The following is a 17,124-nucleotide window of genomic DNA, read 5'->3' as shown; positions in this document are numbered from 1 at the left end:
TACTTAATGCCGGTCCCAGGGCCGCCAGTGCTCAGAGAAGCGCAGCCGGGAGGGGGGGGTGGGACGAGGGGCGCTGGCGGGGCCACGAGCTGGGGGCGGAGAGTGGCGGGGGGCGGGGGGGGGGGGGGGCCCTTTCCTTCCAGAACCTTCCTCGGGCCGGGGCCGCGCTCTGAGCCAGGTAAGGGGCGGGAGCGGGGAGGGAAAAAATAAAGAGGGAAGAAGGCGGGAGGGAGGATTGGGGCAGGGGCCAGAGGGGGCAGCCAGTCCTGAGCGGGCTTCCTCGTCCCACGAGCTGACGCCCTCACGGGTTTGGGGGATCAAGTACTCCCGGCTGCCTCTGCTCCAGTCCTTAGCTGTCCCGGTGGCTTCTCTCGTCCTGACTTCTCATTTTTCCGCCCTCCCTCCCTGTAGACCCGGCTCCCTGTTCCCCTCGCCACCATTTCTGCTGTGGTTTGGGGGAGAACCCCCTGGATGCCCCGTCCTTCTAGGAGAGCGGGAAAGCTCGGGAGGCCCGCACTGCCAGCCCCCGAACCTTTTGGGCTGGGAAAGTCCGCCCTAGAGCGTTTCTGGGCAGAAAAGAGAAGGGGAGAAAAGCGGGGTGGGCTTTCCGAAGTTGGGGCTGGACTCCTCCCGGACCCGACGTGCTCCCTGTCTCGCCTTTTTTATCCCAGCTCGAGACGCCGGAGATCCTCCTCTAGTCCTGCCTCTCCCCCCAGCCCCACTCCCGACTTTCGGACCACCCCGCCTGGGCGAGTTAACAAAAACCCGCGCCGCCCCCGGGGCCGAGGGAGAGGGCGTCCCCTCAGCTCTGTTCCCCCCAACCCACCCGCTTCCCAGGCTTGACTGGCCCCGACGGGCTTCCCGGAGGCCGCCTCGAGATGGATCTCAGCAGCGCCGCCGCCGCCGCCCGGGAGAGCCTGTGAGCGGAGCTGCCGTCACTGGGCCGAGGACTCCGGAGAAGCGGCCCGCGCTCGGCCCTTGGATGCGGAGCCCGCCCGCGGGGAGGCCCCCCAGACATGGCAGAGAATTGGCTGCGCCTCTCCGGAGCGGGGGGGGTGGAGGAGGGGGGTCTGGAGGAGCCCAGCGGCCTGGACGACAGCCTGACTAGCCTACAGTGGCTGCAGGAATTCTCCATCCTCAACGCCAAGGCCCCCTCCCTGCCCCCGGGGGGCCCCGACCCCCACGGCTACCACCAGGTGCCGGGCTCGGCAGCCCCCGGCTCGCCCCTGGCTGCGGATCCCGCCTGCCTGGGACAGCCACACACCCCCGGCAAGCCCACCTCCTCCTGCACCTCTCGCAGCGCTCCCGCCGGGCTGCAGGCCCCGCCCCCCGACGACGTGGACTATGCCACCAACCCCCACGTGAAGCCACCCTACTCCTACGCCACGCTCATTTGCATGGCCATGCAGGCCAGCAAGGCCACCAAGATCACGCTCTCCGCCATCTACAAGTGGATCACCGACAACTTCTGCTACTTCCGCCATGCCGACCCCACATGGCAGGTAGGGGGGCTCGCGGGCAGGGACCGCCCTCCCCCTGCCCCTCCGTGCCAGCGGGCAGGCCGGGCACGGGCCTCCCTCCCCCCGGCAGGGCACCTGGAGGCGGGCGGCCAGCCCGCAGCCGTGCCCACGCGTCCGAGCTGGGACCCTGAGTGGCGCCTCCTTAGGGAAGGGCGAGCTTCGCCCGCTCGCTGTATCTAGTGGGAAGAGCCGGGCGGGGGAGGAACGATGGAGGGGGGGCCTCAGGGAGGACTATTCCAAGGATGCACAGAAGTTTTGTCCAAGGCCCTAGAACCTTGTTTCAAGGTCACATGGTGTCTGAGGGTTCCAAGAACTAAAGCCTGAGGTGGAAGAACCCCAGTCCTGACCCACAGCTCTTTGCCCCCCCCCCTTTCCCCGGTCCCGAAACTGCCAGGCTCCTCTTGGCCGAGGTGTTTGTTCAGGTGCCACAGGCAGCTGCGGCCTTGCTGGGATGTGCGTGTGCGCCCCTCCTGGCTGTGAGGCCCTGCGCGCTTCCTGTAGCTGCAGACCCCGGAGGGCCTCTCCCCAGCTTCCTGGCTCAGCTCCTCCCCTCTCCCCCCTGCTCTCCCTGGGGGGCAATTACCTGGGCCGGATGCTCCCCGCGGGGACCCTGCCTGTGACTCTTATTAACCGTTCCAAGGCTCTGGCCTTGACATAGCACAGCCGGGGGCCTTGGCCTGTAAACAGCCTTGCCAGGGCAGCGACGCTCGCCCACTGTCGGGAAATGGCATGAGCTGGCTGTAAAGGGTAGTAGCGAGTTTCCCCCGGCATTGGAGGGGTTCACATGTAAACCAGATGAGTCCTGCTGCTTGTCCGGGATCCCGGTGGTGGAGATGGGGGTTTGGGGAGGGGGCGCTCATGTGGAAATCGGTGGCTTCTGAGTCCCCTTCCATCTCTGAGATTCTTGGGGACCGTGACACCCCGCTTTCCAACAGAGGCAGGGCCAGGTCCTGCTTCCCTCAATGGATTTAAGGGATGCACCTGATCAGCTCTGTGGAGGGGGGGAACCAAAGACTCTCAGCAGAAGGATCAGAGCCTTAGATGCAAGGTTCCAAAAGAACCCAGCCCCTTCCCACCCACCCACACAAGGTCCCCAAAAGCAATGTTGGCATTCCCAAGTCTGGGAGAAAGTAGATGGGAGGTGAGTGGGCGTGATGGGAGGCAAACAAGAAATACCTACTCCCAAGCCATTCCCGGTTGGCTGCAGTTTGAACCTGACTTCCAGGCGATTGCTCGCTAAAGAAACGAAGCTTTAACAGGATGGGGGAGGTGGAAGGGCAGAGCCCCAACTCTATTCCCTGGAGAGGCTTGGGGCACCAAGAATGAGAGCTATGTTTCTAGCTGGATAATAATCAACTGAGGCTGGTGGGTGGGAGAGAAAGGGCTGTGGAAGCTAAGGCCCCGGGCCAGCCTCATAGCAAATAGTGTTCAGTTCCTGGGTCCTGGCCTTGCCCCCACCCCTCCCCACATATATGCACACATACTGTCTGTAGAGCAGCTATGTCTTCATTCTCCCAGCCTCCAAGCTCATAAACAGCAGTAGTCCTGCCAGCCCGAGGCAGAGGGTGACAGCAGGTCCAGGCCCTGGGGGAGCGGAAGGTTTTGGCCAAGGGCCGACAAGGGGGGGAGAAGGGAGGGAGTGGGATTGGAGGCGGGTGGCACTCAGAGCCACCCTGTGGCTCAGAGCTCAGATGGCTGAGCAGGCAGATATCCCAGCAACAGGAAACAAAAGCCCCCAACAGTGTCCCAGCTCCCAATGTCCCACAGCTGGGGCCTGGGAGGTGGGAGCCAGTGAGTCAAGCCAGAGGGTTCCCCTTCCCTGGATCTGTGGCCTTCTGGAGCCCAGAGCACAAAGGAAAGGTGTCCACTCCCCTCCCCTGGCTCTCCCAGGCCCACACAGGTCTGGCTCCCTTTTCCTCCTCCATTGACCCTTAACCCTTCTCTCTCTGCCCCAGAATTCCATCCGCCACAACCTGTCCCTGAACAAATGCTTCATCAAAGTGCCTCGGGAGAAGGACGAGCCGGGCAAGGGTGGCTTCTGGCGCATTGACCCCCAGTACGCAGAGCGGCTACTGAGCGGTGCCTTCAAGAAGCGGCGGTTGCCCCCTGTCCACATCCACCCGGCCTTTGCCCGCCAAACCCCGCAAGAGCCTGAGCCGGGCACCTGGGCCGCACCCCTGGCTGTCAACCCCGAGGCCCAGCAGCTGTTGAGAGAGTTTGAGGAGGCCACGGGCGGCGAGACGGGCTGGGGGGCAGGTGAGGTGCGGCCCGGGCACAAGCGCAAGCAGCCCCTGCCTAAGCGGGTAGCCAAGGCGCCCCGGCCCACCAGCACCACTCTGCTGAGCCAGGAGGAGCAGGGGGAGCTGGAGCCTCTCAAGGGAGACTTCGACTGGGAGGCCATCTTTGATGCCGGCACGCTGGGTGGGGAGCTGGGCGCCCTGGAGGCCCTGGATCTGAGCCCGCCGCTGAGCCCAGCCAACCGCAGCAATGTCGACCTGACGGTCCACGGGCACCACATCGACTGCCCTGCCACCTGGGGCCCCTCAACTGAGCCAGCGACCGATGGACTGGACTTTGATGAGACCTTCTTGGCCACCTCCTTCCTGCAACATCCCTGGGATGAGAGCCACGGGAGCTGCCTGCCCCCCGAGCCCCTCTTTGAGGCTGGGGATGCCACCCTAGCTGTCGACCTGAACGAGTGGGCCAGTGTGGGTGCCTTCTTGTAAAAAGGCTGGGACCCCCCCTCCCCACATCTCTGGACATAACTCCCCCAAAACAGGAGCCTCAAGGACGTGCCTCCTCCTCCCAGGCAGGGGCTAGACGGGGCTTCTGAGGGCGGGACAACTTTCAGACCCCCTGCTGCCCCTAAGGCAAGGTTGCCCCTGGGACCCAAGCCCAATGAGAACTCGGAGGGACCAGGAATCCCTTACACACAGTGTTGCTGTACCCAGGTACTCCGCTGCCTCCAGCAAGCAGGCCCTGAGGCCTGAATGGCCCCTCTGCCGCCTCTCTTTCTCCATGTGCATCTCTGCCTCTGTCTCTTGCCCTCTTCCCCAGGTCTCTATCCAGGGAAAGTTCCCAGGTACAACAAGATGCTAATTAGCTGAAAGCAAATTAAATCCCTGGAGGCTTCTCCCAAGCAAGGCTTGGGGATGTGACTTCAGAGCCGGAGGGAAAGCTAGTATGCAAGGAGAGGCCATGAACCATGGAGCCAGAATAAGGGGAAAGGGGGCGGTTCTTGGACTGATGGGGAAAGAGATACTCTCCGAGGCTAGTGGGGTCCAGCGGCGGCCACCTTTTTAATTTGGGCCCCAAACCCTTGAGGCAGGACAAAGGGTACAGATTGTAGACTTTTCTGAATCAGAGGCTTGAACCCTGTCCAGGAGGCATTTGGGATAAACAGGCAAGTCCCCCCTTCCTGGGGGGGTTGGGGGCAGCTGAGCTGCAGGGCTGGGGAGCAGACTAATGTAGTGATTGTAGCTGTAGCTAAGAGAGAATAGGCTGATTTAACTGGGAATGGGACCCCCTGACCCAGTGGAGTCACGAACTAGAGCTCCGAGGGCTGGGGTATAGGAATTGGGTGTGGGGGAGGGGAGGGTCCCTACAGCTCCCCAGAGATGAGGCTGTTGCAGGGGCCCTGTCCCAGCCTGGGTCCCAGTGGACAGCAGCCCCACACCTACCCATCGGGGACAATTTAACCTTTTTCATGGAAAGTTATTTACAATAAAAGAACTGAAAACAGATACCGCCCTTTTCTTTTAAGGGGTAGTAAAGGTGGGGAAGGGTTCTGGGCTTCGTCGGAAAAGTGTTTTGGGGTTTGGGTTTTTTTTTTTTTTTTTTTACTAATGACCTTCCTATTTGGGGGGAGAGGGCTGGGAAGCCTTCTGTACTAACTAGGGCCTTGAGGAGCTGGAAATCTCCCCCACACACAACACACACACACATATACCTTTTCCTATGGGAAAGCTGAGCTTTGGAGAGAGGGGAAGGAGCAGGGTACTCAGGCTGGAACATCCCCTCCTCCACCTCTTAAGCCTCTCTGCAGGACTTGAGCTCTGGGATTTGTACAGAGCTGCCTACAAGGCCAGGTGAACTGGCGAACGCATCTCCAGAAGAGAATAGGGGCAGAAAGCCTTTCACTGCAAAGCCCAGGTCTAAGTGGCCCCTCCGATGATGGTGAGAGCCCCTCTAATAGTCCATTACAGGGAAAGCAGCAGGCCTCCCAGGAACGATGAGAGTTCCCCGCCTTGGGATCCTCCCCCTGGCATACAAAGGCTTCCTGTGTGCCCAGGTCAGCCAGAACCCCGACTCCCCGCTGAGCTGGCCTGCCTGGGCTTGCCCAACGGAGTTAGTCAAGCCCTGGGCCCGGGCCTTTAGCCCGCCGCCTCTCCATCCCCCTTCACCAACATGGGAGGAAAAAGGACCGAGGCTTCAATGGAACAGGCTCTGGGCCCTGCCCCTTACCACTCTCCACCCCCCAGCGAGATCTGGAGCTGCCACGATTGATGGAGATTGATGGAGATGGAGCTGTCGGTCTCGTTGCCAGGGTCCGTTAACGCCCCCAAGCCAATGTTTTCCACGGAAACTGAGGCACAAGGGTCAGGAGGCTACCGATGCATCCGCTTCCTTTCAGACGAAGGCATCCCACCGACACCCGCTCCCCAGCCCACTTCCACATAAGGGATGCTGAGACCACGACACCGACAGCCCTGTGCGTCCTGATGCCACAGACACCCTGGTACTTGCAGACAGCATTCCCGCTGGGCAGGAAGCCAGCCTGGCCAGCCCTCGCTGACCGTGCCTGCCCAGGGCTCTGGGTGGGCCCAGGCTGGTCACCGCCTCTCCACTCCCTGACCCTTCCCTAGTCTCAGGAGAGCTAACACGGCCCACGGACTCAGGAGGGCCCGGGTTCAAAACCAGCCTCACTTAGCTCGGTTTCCTTCCAGGACCGTGTGAGGATCAAAGTGAGATAAGGAAGGGTCAGCACAGCGACGGGCATGTAGTCGTAGTTGTTATTCGGTTGAGTCTGACTCTTCATGACCTGATTTAGGGTTTTTCTGGGCAAGGATACTCGAGTAGCTGCCATTTCCTTCCCGGGCTCATTTTACAGCTGAGGAAACTGGGGCAAACGGGATTAAGTGACTTGCCCAAGTCACTGAGGCCAGATTTGACCTCAGGAGGATTCCAGGTCCCAAGCTCTGGGCACTGCGGAGCACCCCTAGCTGCCCCTTGCACTTGGGCCTTTTCCCAATCCAGGCCTGGGCGGGGCTCCGTTCTGACTTCTGGAAGGCCTTGCCACCAGGGACCACTTTGGGGCCTCTGAATACCAGGGTCGGAGCTTCCCAGGACTAACTACATGGCTTATTCATGAGCAGGAGGCAAGCCGGGACTGCTGAGATTGAGTCTGCCATTCCTGGGTCAATCTCTTCTCTCCTTCCCTCCAGGCTCAGTTCCCAGGCTGGGTCTCCTGGAGCCCCTGGCTCTGTACTTAAGAACAGTTCTTTCAAAGGAGTAATTGATGCTTTAGATATCTGTTAATATCTTGAAAAGCCCCTAATTCTCCCCATACACATGCCTTTTCTCTGTACTGTGCTTATGACCAGGGTCACAAAGACCAAATCCTTAGAATATGGTACCCTTCAGATCCAGCTTGGAATTAAGATGCCCTGAGGAAGAAGTCACTGGGTGCTAAGTCCCAAAGCTTACAACATAACTACCCATTTGTGTAAGGAGAACACACAAAGGCTTTCTAAAGGATGGGCATTATACTAAGCTCTGAGACTACAAAGAAAAGGCAAAAAAAAAATTGATCTCTGATTGAAAAAAAAAAAAATATATATATATATATATATATATATATATATATATATATATGCAATTGGGTTAAGTGACTTTCCAGGGTCACATAGCTAATACATGTTAAGTGGCTGAGGTTGGATTTGAACTTGGGTCCTCCAGAGCCTATCCCCTGCTCCATCTAGCTGCTCAAGCAGCTTATATTCAAATGGAGAAAAAGCATATATATACATATATACATATATAATATATATATTTGTGCATACACACACACACACACAAATACATACAAGAAACAGGGAAAAGCTAGTAGCTGCAGACAGTTACAAAAGGGAGAATACATTTAATCCTAATTGACTAAAAAAAAAATCGCCCACCACCAGTAAGTGGACAATACAACTGGCCTGCTGGGTATGGTGGGGAGGAACATGTGACAGGACTGATAAAGTAGCTTAACAGAGGTTGAGCAGTGGATGCTCAGAGCTGGTCTTTCTGATTCCTTGATGGGCATTTTGGAGAAGATAAAGCCAAAATGTTAAACAGAGGAGTTTAAATCTGGCCCTAAAGACAATAGGAAGTCACTGGACTTGAGGACATCATTTTGTTGTGGTTCATTCTTCATTCCTTCCCCCATTTTTAAACTGTTTTAATTTTTTCTGATTATATAAGTATATTAATTTTCTAATACACATTTCTTTATAAATCATGTTGAGAGAAAAATCTGAACAAGTTGGGAAAAAACCACAAGAGGAAAAAAAAAAAAAAAAAACAGAAGAAAGTGAACCCAGCATGTGTTGATTTACATTCATTCTTCACAGTTCTCTCTCCAGATACAGATGGTATTTTCTATCCAAAGTTTATTGGAATCACCTTGGATCACTGAACCACTGAGAAGAACCCAGTCTGTCATAACTGATCATCACGATCCTTCATTTTCACAAAGGACCACTGACATCCCAATATGGGCAATATCTTGATTTATGCTTAAATTGAGTTTTTAAGGAAGGCAGCTTCATTTTCTGTTTCAGCCATGAAAGTCCAGTGGCGAGACAAAATCAAGGTAACTGATAGACAAATTAGGATGCTGTGGATAACTTGGGCATAGTGCTTCCTTCAGCTTCCTTCATGGTCCTTGGGGGAACAAATCCTCCCATTCCCCCAGGAAAAGTCTTCATTTACATTCTTGGGGGGTATACAGCCCCTTAACTCACTGACAGGTTTGACGCCTGTTGGTTTCCCTCAAAGATTGTTTACTCTGTTTGCTGAGACAGTTTTTCCAGAGGGGAGCCACTGCTACACTCCATCCACTGGACTTCACTTTACTGACTGGAGCATGAAAAGAACTGAAATAGGAAGAGCCGCTGGAAAGATAATACCATTGTCCAGATGAGAAGTAATAGCATTTGAACCAGATGGGATGATCATGGGAGTGGAGAGAGGAGGAGGATTGTGAAAGACCTGGGGATGGAAATCAGATTTGGCAAGTGGGTTTATAGACAGGGTAAGTGAGAGTAAAGAGAAAAAGATGTCGGGAGATCCTAAACCTGGAGTCCTGTATAATCATAGGGTAGAATTATGGGTTTGGGTAGAAAGACAGTGAGATCTGTGTTGGACACAGTGAGTGAATTTGATAGATGTCTACACAACATGCAGTCAAAATGTCCCCTAGGCAATTTATGATTGAACCTGAGAGTCAGGAGAAAATCTGGGTCTGGGATTTATAGACCTGGGAATCATCAGCATTCAGGAGATCTCCAGGCGTGTGACATGGGGGGAAGGGGAAAGAAGGAATGGAGGCGAAATGATCCCTCTTTCACCCTCCCTCTCCCATGCTCCTACCCAGATAGGACATGTACCTTCACTTAGAACAAGGAGGTAAACAGGTGTACTGGGCCTCCATGGCAATGGAGGTGAGACTGACCCCCTGGGGCAAGTCCGGGCCTGCCTGAGAGGTAGGGGATGGATGGGAAGAGTAGGTCTGCCCTAACAATGGAAGGAGGAGGCAGCAGCTGCCCAGAGGTCTGAGTGAAGCAGGGAGGTTTGGGATGGGAGGGGGGGGGGGGCAGTGGGAGATGGAAGGTTAGAAACTATTCAGGCCGTGGGGTATCTGAGGCATGGGTCCTTATGAGAGCAGACTTGAAAATAAACTGGTGAACTTCCTACGCTGCCCCTTTCTGAATTGTCTCTCCCCCTCCCTAATTCCAGGGCTCCAACAGGTCAGTGCTGCTGAATCAGGTGGGCTGGGACCCGAACTTTCTTTGGGAAACTGAATGTGTCTTGGGAAAGAATAGAGGGCAGTTATTATTAATAGAGGATGCTGTTAAATAAAAACAAAATTTTCTAGTTAAACAGGGCCTCCACTGCATAGAAGGGAGTGTTGGAGGAGGGGGGTACCATGGGCACACATTAACCCAGAAGAATGTGATTTAGTCTGAAGGTCATTCCTCCTCAGGTTATCAGCCTGAGCCTCCACTCCTAGACCTGATCTAACTCCTCGCGGCCCCCTCCCCAGTACTCTCATCCTGGGGTGTGGGGGAAGGGCTCTGCTGTCTCCTGGCTCTCTCACACTAGTTCTGAAACCCTATCTGGGGAGAAGGGATGGCGACAGATCAAGGCTATTCATCCCGGACAAACCAGACACACTTCAAGAAGCAGCCACAGATGTATCCCCAAGGAAGATTAGAACTACACGGAAAAAGAATTGAAGGGGAGGCATATAATTCCCACTGATTTTACTTATTTCCATACCCCCACCCCCAAACCCTAAGGCCTCTTGAACTACCTGAAGCTTCCAGGATTGGGCTGGGCTGGGCACACTGCCAGGGCTACTGTTTGCAGAAAGAATTATGTTGAAACTGAGAAAGGGACAATCAATTTTTTCCCCTGTCCCCTCCCTGCCCAGCCAGTCTTTGCTGCCCCCACCCACCAACTGTAGGCCTTTTTTTTCTGAAACACTTTCCCCCCTCCTGCTTCATTCCTGGATCTTTGAAAATCATTTTTCCCTGTTCTCACCATCACCATCAGTGTCAACAAACATTAATTGAGCATTGTGCTATATGCTGGCAGGGGTCCTCACACTTTTTAAATAGGGGGCCAGTTCACTGTCCCTCAGACTGTTGGAGGGCCAGACTATAGTGAAAACAAAAACTTTGTTTTGTGGGCCTTTAAATAAAGAAACTTCATAGCCCTGGGTGAGGGGGATAATCATCCTCAGCTGCTGCATCTGGCCGGGGCGGTAGTTTGAGGACCCCTGTGCTGGAGTATAGTTTGTGCTTTTGGCTTAATGTTCCATAAATGGCTTATTATTTCATACCTCAACCAAGGTACGAAATTCCTGCCAAAAAAAAAAACTACAAAGAATACACTTGAGTCATTGTTGGCCAGAGAAGGACTTTGTCTTGCGTTGATGAAGGCTTCTTAACTAGGAGGGAGGAAGGGGAACATTTGTGGAGAGAGCACTGGACATATAGTCAAACTAATATTAGTTCTAATTCACATGTGTGACCTTAACCGAATCCCTCAAATTCTCCCAGCCTCAGTTTCCTCATTTGTAAAATGGAAATAACAGCACCTACTGCAGAGTGTCGTGAGGATCAGATGAAATAACATATGAAGTTCTGTGGAAAGCTCTTTAAAGAGCTAACTCTTATTATCACTGAAGTGAACTCCCCTAGTCTTAGGTACCACTGGTAATTGATGCTTTTTTGCTTACAAAGTTGATTTCTAAGCTATACTCTTAGACTTGGACACAGAAGGAATAATGCTCCAATAATGTGTGTTGATTAACCCATTGACTAGATGGCAAATGTTTTGCTAAGTACTAGAGAAAAAGGAAGAGGAAAGAAGAGCTAGACATGGAACTATGGACTAAAAAGGTTGGAGAAAAAGCTTCATATTCCCCCAGTTCTCTTCCCCTCAAGGAGGATCTAGACTCCAAAGGAGGCAACAGTGGGTCAGATGTGATGGAGGGTCAAAGGAATTCTTTGAAGAATATGCCCTCCTTGATTCTGTCCATGCAGGTCCAGGGAAGAATTGTGGCTTTGGAGCTGGAAGGCATTCTGTTGAACTCAAGTTTTTTTTCTCATTGGGAGGACACAATCCAAGCAAGGTAATATCATAAATCTAGAGGACTGGGACTCGATAGAAGGACAGAATGCATGATTCTCGAACAACCCTGAATGATTTTTTCTGCCAAAATCCTCAAATGTAAGGAAATATTGTAAGTATAGAGATGATCCCACGTTAGAAAGGAATTTGCTTGAGGCTTTGGCGAGCTGAGAACTTTTTTCTTGCTGGAGTCCTAACCCTAAGGTAGCACTATATGTCAGGAAGAATGTACAGGTCCCTGGGAGAGGTGAAAGTTTACCAAAGAGGGGAATAGTCATTTAATCTCTCTAACCCTAAATTTCTTCTTCAATAAAATGGAGATAAAACCTGCAGTACATACTTCACAGCATTGTTCTGACACTCAAGCAAGAGAATGTGTGTAAAATGTATGGCAGACTTTAAAGTTCTGTATAAGTTAGCAGAGAGGAAGGGAGGAAAGGAGAAAGAAAAGGGGAGGAAAGGAAAAGGAGGAAGAAAGAAAGATGGAGGGAAGGAGGAAGGGAGAGAGGAAGGAATAAAGGGTGGAAGAAAAGAAGGAAAGGATGAAGAGAAAGAGGGAAGGAGGGAAGGAAAGGAAGAAAGGAGGAAGGGAATGATGAAGGAGGGAGGAAGAGAAGGTGGAAAGAAGGGAAGGATGGAGAAAAAGAAGGAAGAAGGAAAAAGAAAAAGAGGGAAAGAAGAAAAAAGAGAGGAAGGGAAGGAGGATGAATGGAGGAGGGGAGAGGAAAGGAAAGAGAAAAAAGGGAGAGGAGGGAGGAAGGAATAAAAGGAGGAAGGGAGAAAAGGAGGGGAAAAGGAAGAAGGGGGGAATAAAAGAAAGAAGAAAGAAGGAAGGAAGGAAAAAGACAGTCAAGAAGGAGGGAGGGAGGTGAGGAGAAAAAAGGAGAGAGAGAAAAAGGGAAGAAAGGAAGGAGGGAAAAATGAGGGAAAGGAGAAGGAAGGAAAGGAAGGAGAAAAAAGTGACAGAAAGCATTCCCTTCAAAGTCTTTTGAGGGGGCAATTCTTCTTGGTTCAGTGGCCAGTCCTCTCTGACTGCACATCATCCTCACTAAGTGCTAGCTTAAAGATCACTAAAAATGCTAAGAGCTTAAAATTGCATGTAAACTATAGTAACACAAAGTCCTTTCAGGTTTTTTATTGCATTTGAGTTTCACAACCAGTTCATGAAGTATTGTATTTTCCCTATATTTTCTGGGTTTTTTACCCATTTTGCCAGATTTTTTTTTATTTCTGTTGAGATCAACATCATCCTTCCTTTCTTACCCTTTATACACAATCAGTTGCCAAGTTGTATTGGTTCTTCCACCACCTCTATCTCTCACATCCATTCCCTTCTCTATCCACTCTGTCCCCTCCACTAGTTCAGACTCTCATTACCTCTTGCCTAGACTATTGCAATAACATTCCAATGTCTCTTCTACTTCTACTTCTATTCTTTCTCCTCTCCTCTCCTCTCCAACCCATCCTCTGCCCAAATGCCAAAATATTCTTCGTAAAGCACATAAATAACTTGGAGAATTTAAGAATCCTGTCAGTGGCTTAATGGGCTTATCAGTTTGGAGTTTAAAGAAACATTAGAAATCAACTGGTATAATCTTATTTTAAAAATGGAAAAATTGAGGTCTAGAGAGAGAGGTTAAGTAACTTGTCCAAGATCACAGAAGTAGGAAGCAAATGAATTGGGATTTTAATATAGGTCCTTTGACTTCGGACAGGCAAAATATTCTCATATAGGAAGTTCCATGCCCAGCACTCAGATCCTCTAGGTATCTGGCTCTGTTACTCAGCTATATTATTGTTAGTGATGGTGGGAGTGGTGATATTCCTTTATTTTCGAAAAGGACCAAAAACTAACCAGGTGATGTCTTGACTTGTCCATAAATTTGATTGTATAGAGCCTTACAAAGTTGTCACCCTCACTCTTTCCTCCAGAGTTATTGATTGAACTATGGAATAACCAAACCCTGAAGACAGAGGGTGATATGGTTGGAAGAACACTCTATAGAAAGAGAACCCTATCTCTAGGAAGCTAATGTCATTCTCCTCCTTGAGAGTTTTTAGTGACTTCCTATTGTCTTTAGGATAAGAAAGACAAACCCCAGAGATAATTTCTCTTATTATTCTGTTGTCATTTTACCTTTCTCTCAGAGCTGTAGTCCCAAATCCTATTCTTCATCCTCTCTGTGTCCTCCAATTACATCATCCCCTAGTTCTTTCTCAGGCTATCACCCTGCACTGGCTCCATTCTCCCCCATTTTGACTGCTTGGTGAACCAGTTCAAATATATACTATCTTTGTCTCTAAATCACTTGTCCCCTTATCCTGTCTTGTCCCACTATGTCTCACCTGTCCACCACCCACTACCTACTCAGATGGTGCTGAACAGAATTTAATCACAAAACCATGCTGATTGGGACCCCTGTATATTTATTACCTAACCCCACTGGACTCACTGCTGCAAGACAATCCTTTTACAGCATCCTATCCCAGCCCTCATTAACGACCATTTTTTGGCCTTTTCATCCTTTCTCATACCTTAGTTTACCCCCCCTTCTATTTTCCCCATCTTCTCAGCAGACAACCTTGCCTCATATTTCACTGAAAAGATTTCCAGGAGCTCCTTTCCCCTTCTTCTTTATCTCATATCACTCAGATGCCTTCTATGTTCTCTCTTCCTTTGTCCCTGCTCTCACAGAGATGGTCCTTCTCCTTGCCATGACAAGCACGTGCAAGTGATTCCGTTCCATCTTATCTTCATCTCCCCATTTTCTCATTTTTCTTTCATCTCTTCTTTTCTATAGGTTGCTTCCCTACTGCCTCTAAACATATCCATGATTCCCCCTTGCTCCAAAACCTTTCCTTTGTTTTGTTTATCTTCACCAATCATCATCTATCTCTCTCCTCTATTTTATGGTAAACTCTTTAAGAAGTCTGTCTATAAAACACAAATAAGCTTCCTAAGGAAAAAATATCAGGACTAGATGTATTTAGAAGGGAATTCTACCAAATATTTAAAGAATAACTAATTCTAATATTCAATAAATTATTTGGAACAAAAGATAAAGGAGTCTTTCTCAATAATATTTTATCTTTACAAATAGATGTAAAAATATTTTCCAACATTAATTTTTGTAAGACTTTGTATTCCAAATTTTTCTCCCTCTTCCCTTACTTTGCTCCTCCCCAAGAGAGCAAGCAAGATAATAGAGTTTAAACATGTGCAATCTTTTAAAACATATTTCCATATCTGTCAAGAAAAATCAGACCAAAAAGAAAAAAACCAAGAGAAAGAAAAATTAAAGAAACAAAAAAGAGTGAAAATATTGTGCTTTGATCCACATTCAGTCATCATAATTCTCTCTCTGGATACAGATGGTGTTTTCCATCCCTAGTCTATTGATCTTAGACCCAGTACATTGAGAAGAGCAGAGTCCATCACAGTTGGTCATCATATAATCTTGCTGTTCCTGTGTAAAATGTACTCCTGGTTCTGCTCACTTCAATCAGCTTCAGTTCATGTTAAGTCTTTCCAGGATTTTCTGAAATCAGTCTGCTAATCATTTCTTCTAGAACAATAATATTCCATAGCATTCATATACCATAACTTATTCAGCCAATCTCCAATTGATGGGCATCCACTCAAATTCCAGTTTCTTGCCACTACAAAAAGAGTTTCCACAAACATTTTTGCACATGTGGGACCCTTTCCCTCTTTTATGATCTCTTTGGGATACAGATCCATTAATGACTCTGCTAGTTCAAAGGATATACACAGTATTATAGCCCTTTGGGCATAGTTCCCATATGAGTCAGGTTGTAAGAGAAAAGTCAGAATAAAAGGGAAAAATCATGAGGAAAAAAAAGAAGGGAAAAAATAGTGAAAATCATGTGCATTGATCCACATAAAGTCTGCATACATCTCTCTCTGGATGTGAATGGTGTGTTCCATCCTAAGTTTATTGGGGTTGCCTTGGATCACTCAATTGCTGAGGAAAATTAAGTCTGTCATAGTTGATCATCACACAATCTTCTTGTTGCTGTGATGTACAGTCATTTAAAAATATTTCTATATTACTAATGTAATGAAAGAAAAATCAAAACAAAAGGGAAAAACTATGAGAAATTTTTAAAAATATGTTTTCAATTTGCATACTCCAGAGTTCTTTCTCTGGATTCAGATAGCATTTTCCATCTCAATTCTATTGGAATTGTCTTGGATCACTGTATTTCTGAGAAGAGTCAAGTCTAACATAATTTACTATCAAACAATGATGTTACTGAGTACAATGTTCTCCTGGTTTTGCTCACTTCACTTAGCATCAGTTCATGTAAGTCTTTCCAGCTTTTTCCGAAATCTGCTTGTTTATTATTTCTTATACAACAATAGTATTCCATTACATTCATATACCATAACTTATTTAGCCATTTCCCAATTAGGTTGGTAATTGTTGCTGAATCACCTTTTTTTGGTAAGTAAAAGGTTAAAACAGTTTTCCACCCCTTGGATATCTCTTTTTTCCAAATACCTTGCAAATTAATCCCTCTATATCCTCATAATTTTGTTGCCCCCAGAACAAATCTCTCTATTCCATTTGTTCTCATTAGAATATTTTTCCCATTCTTATTTTCTTTGATGCCATTTATGTTGTCTCTCTCTCTCTCTCTCTTTTTTTTTTTTTTAGCATATCCTAGATTGAGTTATTAATGCCCAAAAGTGATGGCTCTCCTATCCTTGCTGGTGAAAATTGTTTGTTATCAAAATTTGACTTAATCTTTCTCCTTCTCTTCTTTTTGTTGGCCCTTCTTCCATTTCCTTAAATGGCCTGAGGATTACTTTGCTTGGTTAGGCTTTCCTTCAAGCTTTCTGCAACCTGTTATTTTTGGGGTTTTGTTTTTCTTTTTGCCATTCACTGCTTCTCTCTGCTTTATGAATCTATGCTCATAATCTTCCTATATCCTTTTTATAAGTTTTTACAAACAAGTTTATATTCTAAGCCACCTTTAGCTACTATCCCTCTCCATTTGAAAAGTAAATCAAATGTTTGCCAACTAAGATGCTTTTTAGTCTCTTTTGGGATTCCTTAAGGTAAGTAACTTGCTTAAATCTTGTGTCAATGTCCTTTCTTTTGTTTACTCATTTTTCATTACTGGTAACTTGTTTGAATAGGTCAGGTTGAGTTGTTTAAATTGCATAATTTTCCCTTCTCTTTTTAACATTCTTTTTTCTTAATTTTGTACCAATCTTGATCTTTGCTCTAAGAAATCAGTATTCCAATTATACACAGTTAGCTGATGCAAGAACATCTCCCATATTAGTAACAAGTTGTTCTTGCTCTTTTAAAATATAACCACCTTGACTTTTTGTTATTTTATTCAGTGTTTTCTATGTCCACTATCTACCAATTTTTTTCCAAAACGAATTATTCATAACATAGAGGTAGGAAGCATTGGTATAGATCTACAAATCTTTGGCCTCTCTTATTTCTTATTCCTGATATATTTTCCAATACATTTCTCACTATTCTCATCCACTTGTTTCATTGAAGGTACCAAATCAGTGTATGTTCATAATACATATATTTATATGAACATAGATTCATAAATAATGCTTATTTGGAGAATTTTGCTGAGTTCTACAAAGGATTTCTGTACCTCTTCTTCTTCCTCCTCATCACTCTCACCTTAACTTAAATGTGTTCAA

The 17,124-nt window shown here is 48.6% G+C and overlaps 1 protein-coding gene across 1 annotated transcript; it reads left to right on the top strand.

Annotated features, from left to right (window-relative positions):
• The first annotated feature begins 79 nt into the window (after nucleotides 1-79).
• FOXJ1 (forkhead box J1) lies at nucleotides 80-5,263 on the top strand. The gene is made up of 3 exons (XM_031965864.1): nucleotides 80-178; nucleotides 838-1,502; nucleotides 3,476-5,263. Exons 2-3 carry the CDS (start codon nucleotides 1,017-1,019, stop codon nucleotides 4,244-4,246), a joined length of 1,257 nt encoding a protein of 418 aa, XP_031821724.1. The 5' UTR covers nucleotides 80-178; nucleotides 838-1,016; the 3' UTR covers nucleotides 4,247-5,263.
• Nucleotides 5,264-17,124: the final 11,861 nt, after the last annotated feature.

The sequence above is a fragment of the Sarcophilus harrisii genome, chromosome 4 (genome assembly GCF_902635505.1).
Source record: "Sarcophilus harrisii chromosome 4, mSarHar1.11, whole genome shotgun sequence".
Lineage (NCBI taxonomy): Eukaryota > Metazoa > Chordata > Mammalia > Dasyuromorphia > Dasyuridae > Sarcophilus > Sarcophilus harrisii.
This window is presented reverse-complemented; position numbering and strand designations above follow the sequence as displayed.

Bases quoted from the DNA above. Each gene is read 5' to 3' on its own strand.
- FOXJ1 (XM_031965864.1), top strand. From the start codon at position 1,017: ATGGCAGAGAATTGGCTGCGCCTCTCCGGAGCGGGGGGGGTGGAGGAG. The intron at 1,503-3,475 runs GTAGGGGGGCTC...TCTCTGCCCCAG, and splicing joins ATGCCGACCCCACATGGCAG to AATTCCATCCGCCACAACCT.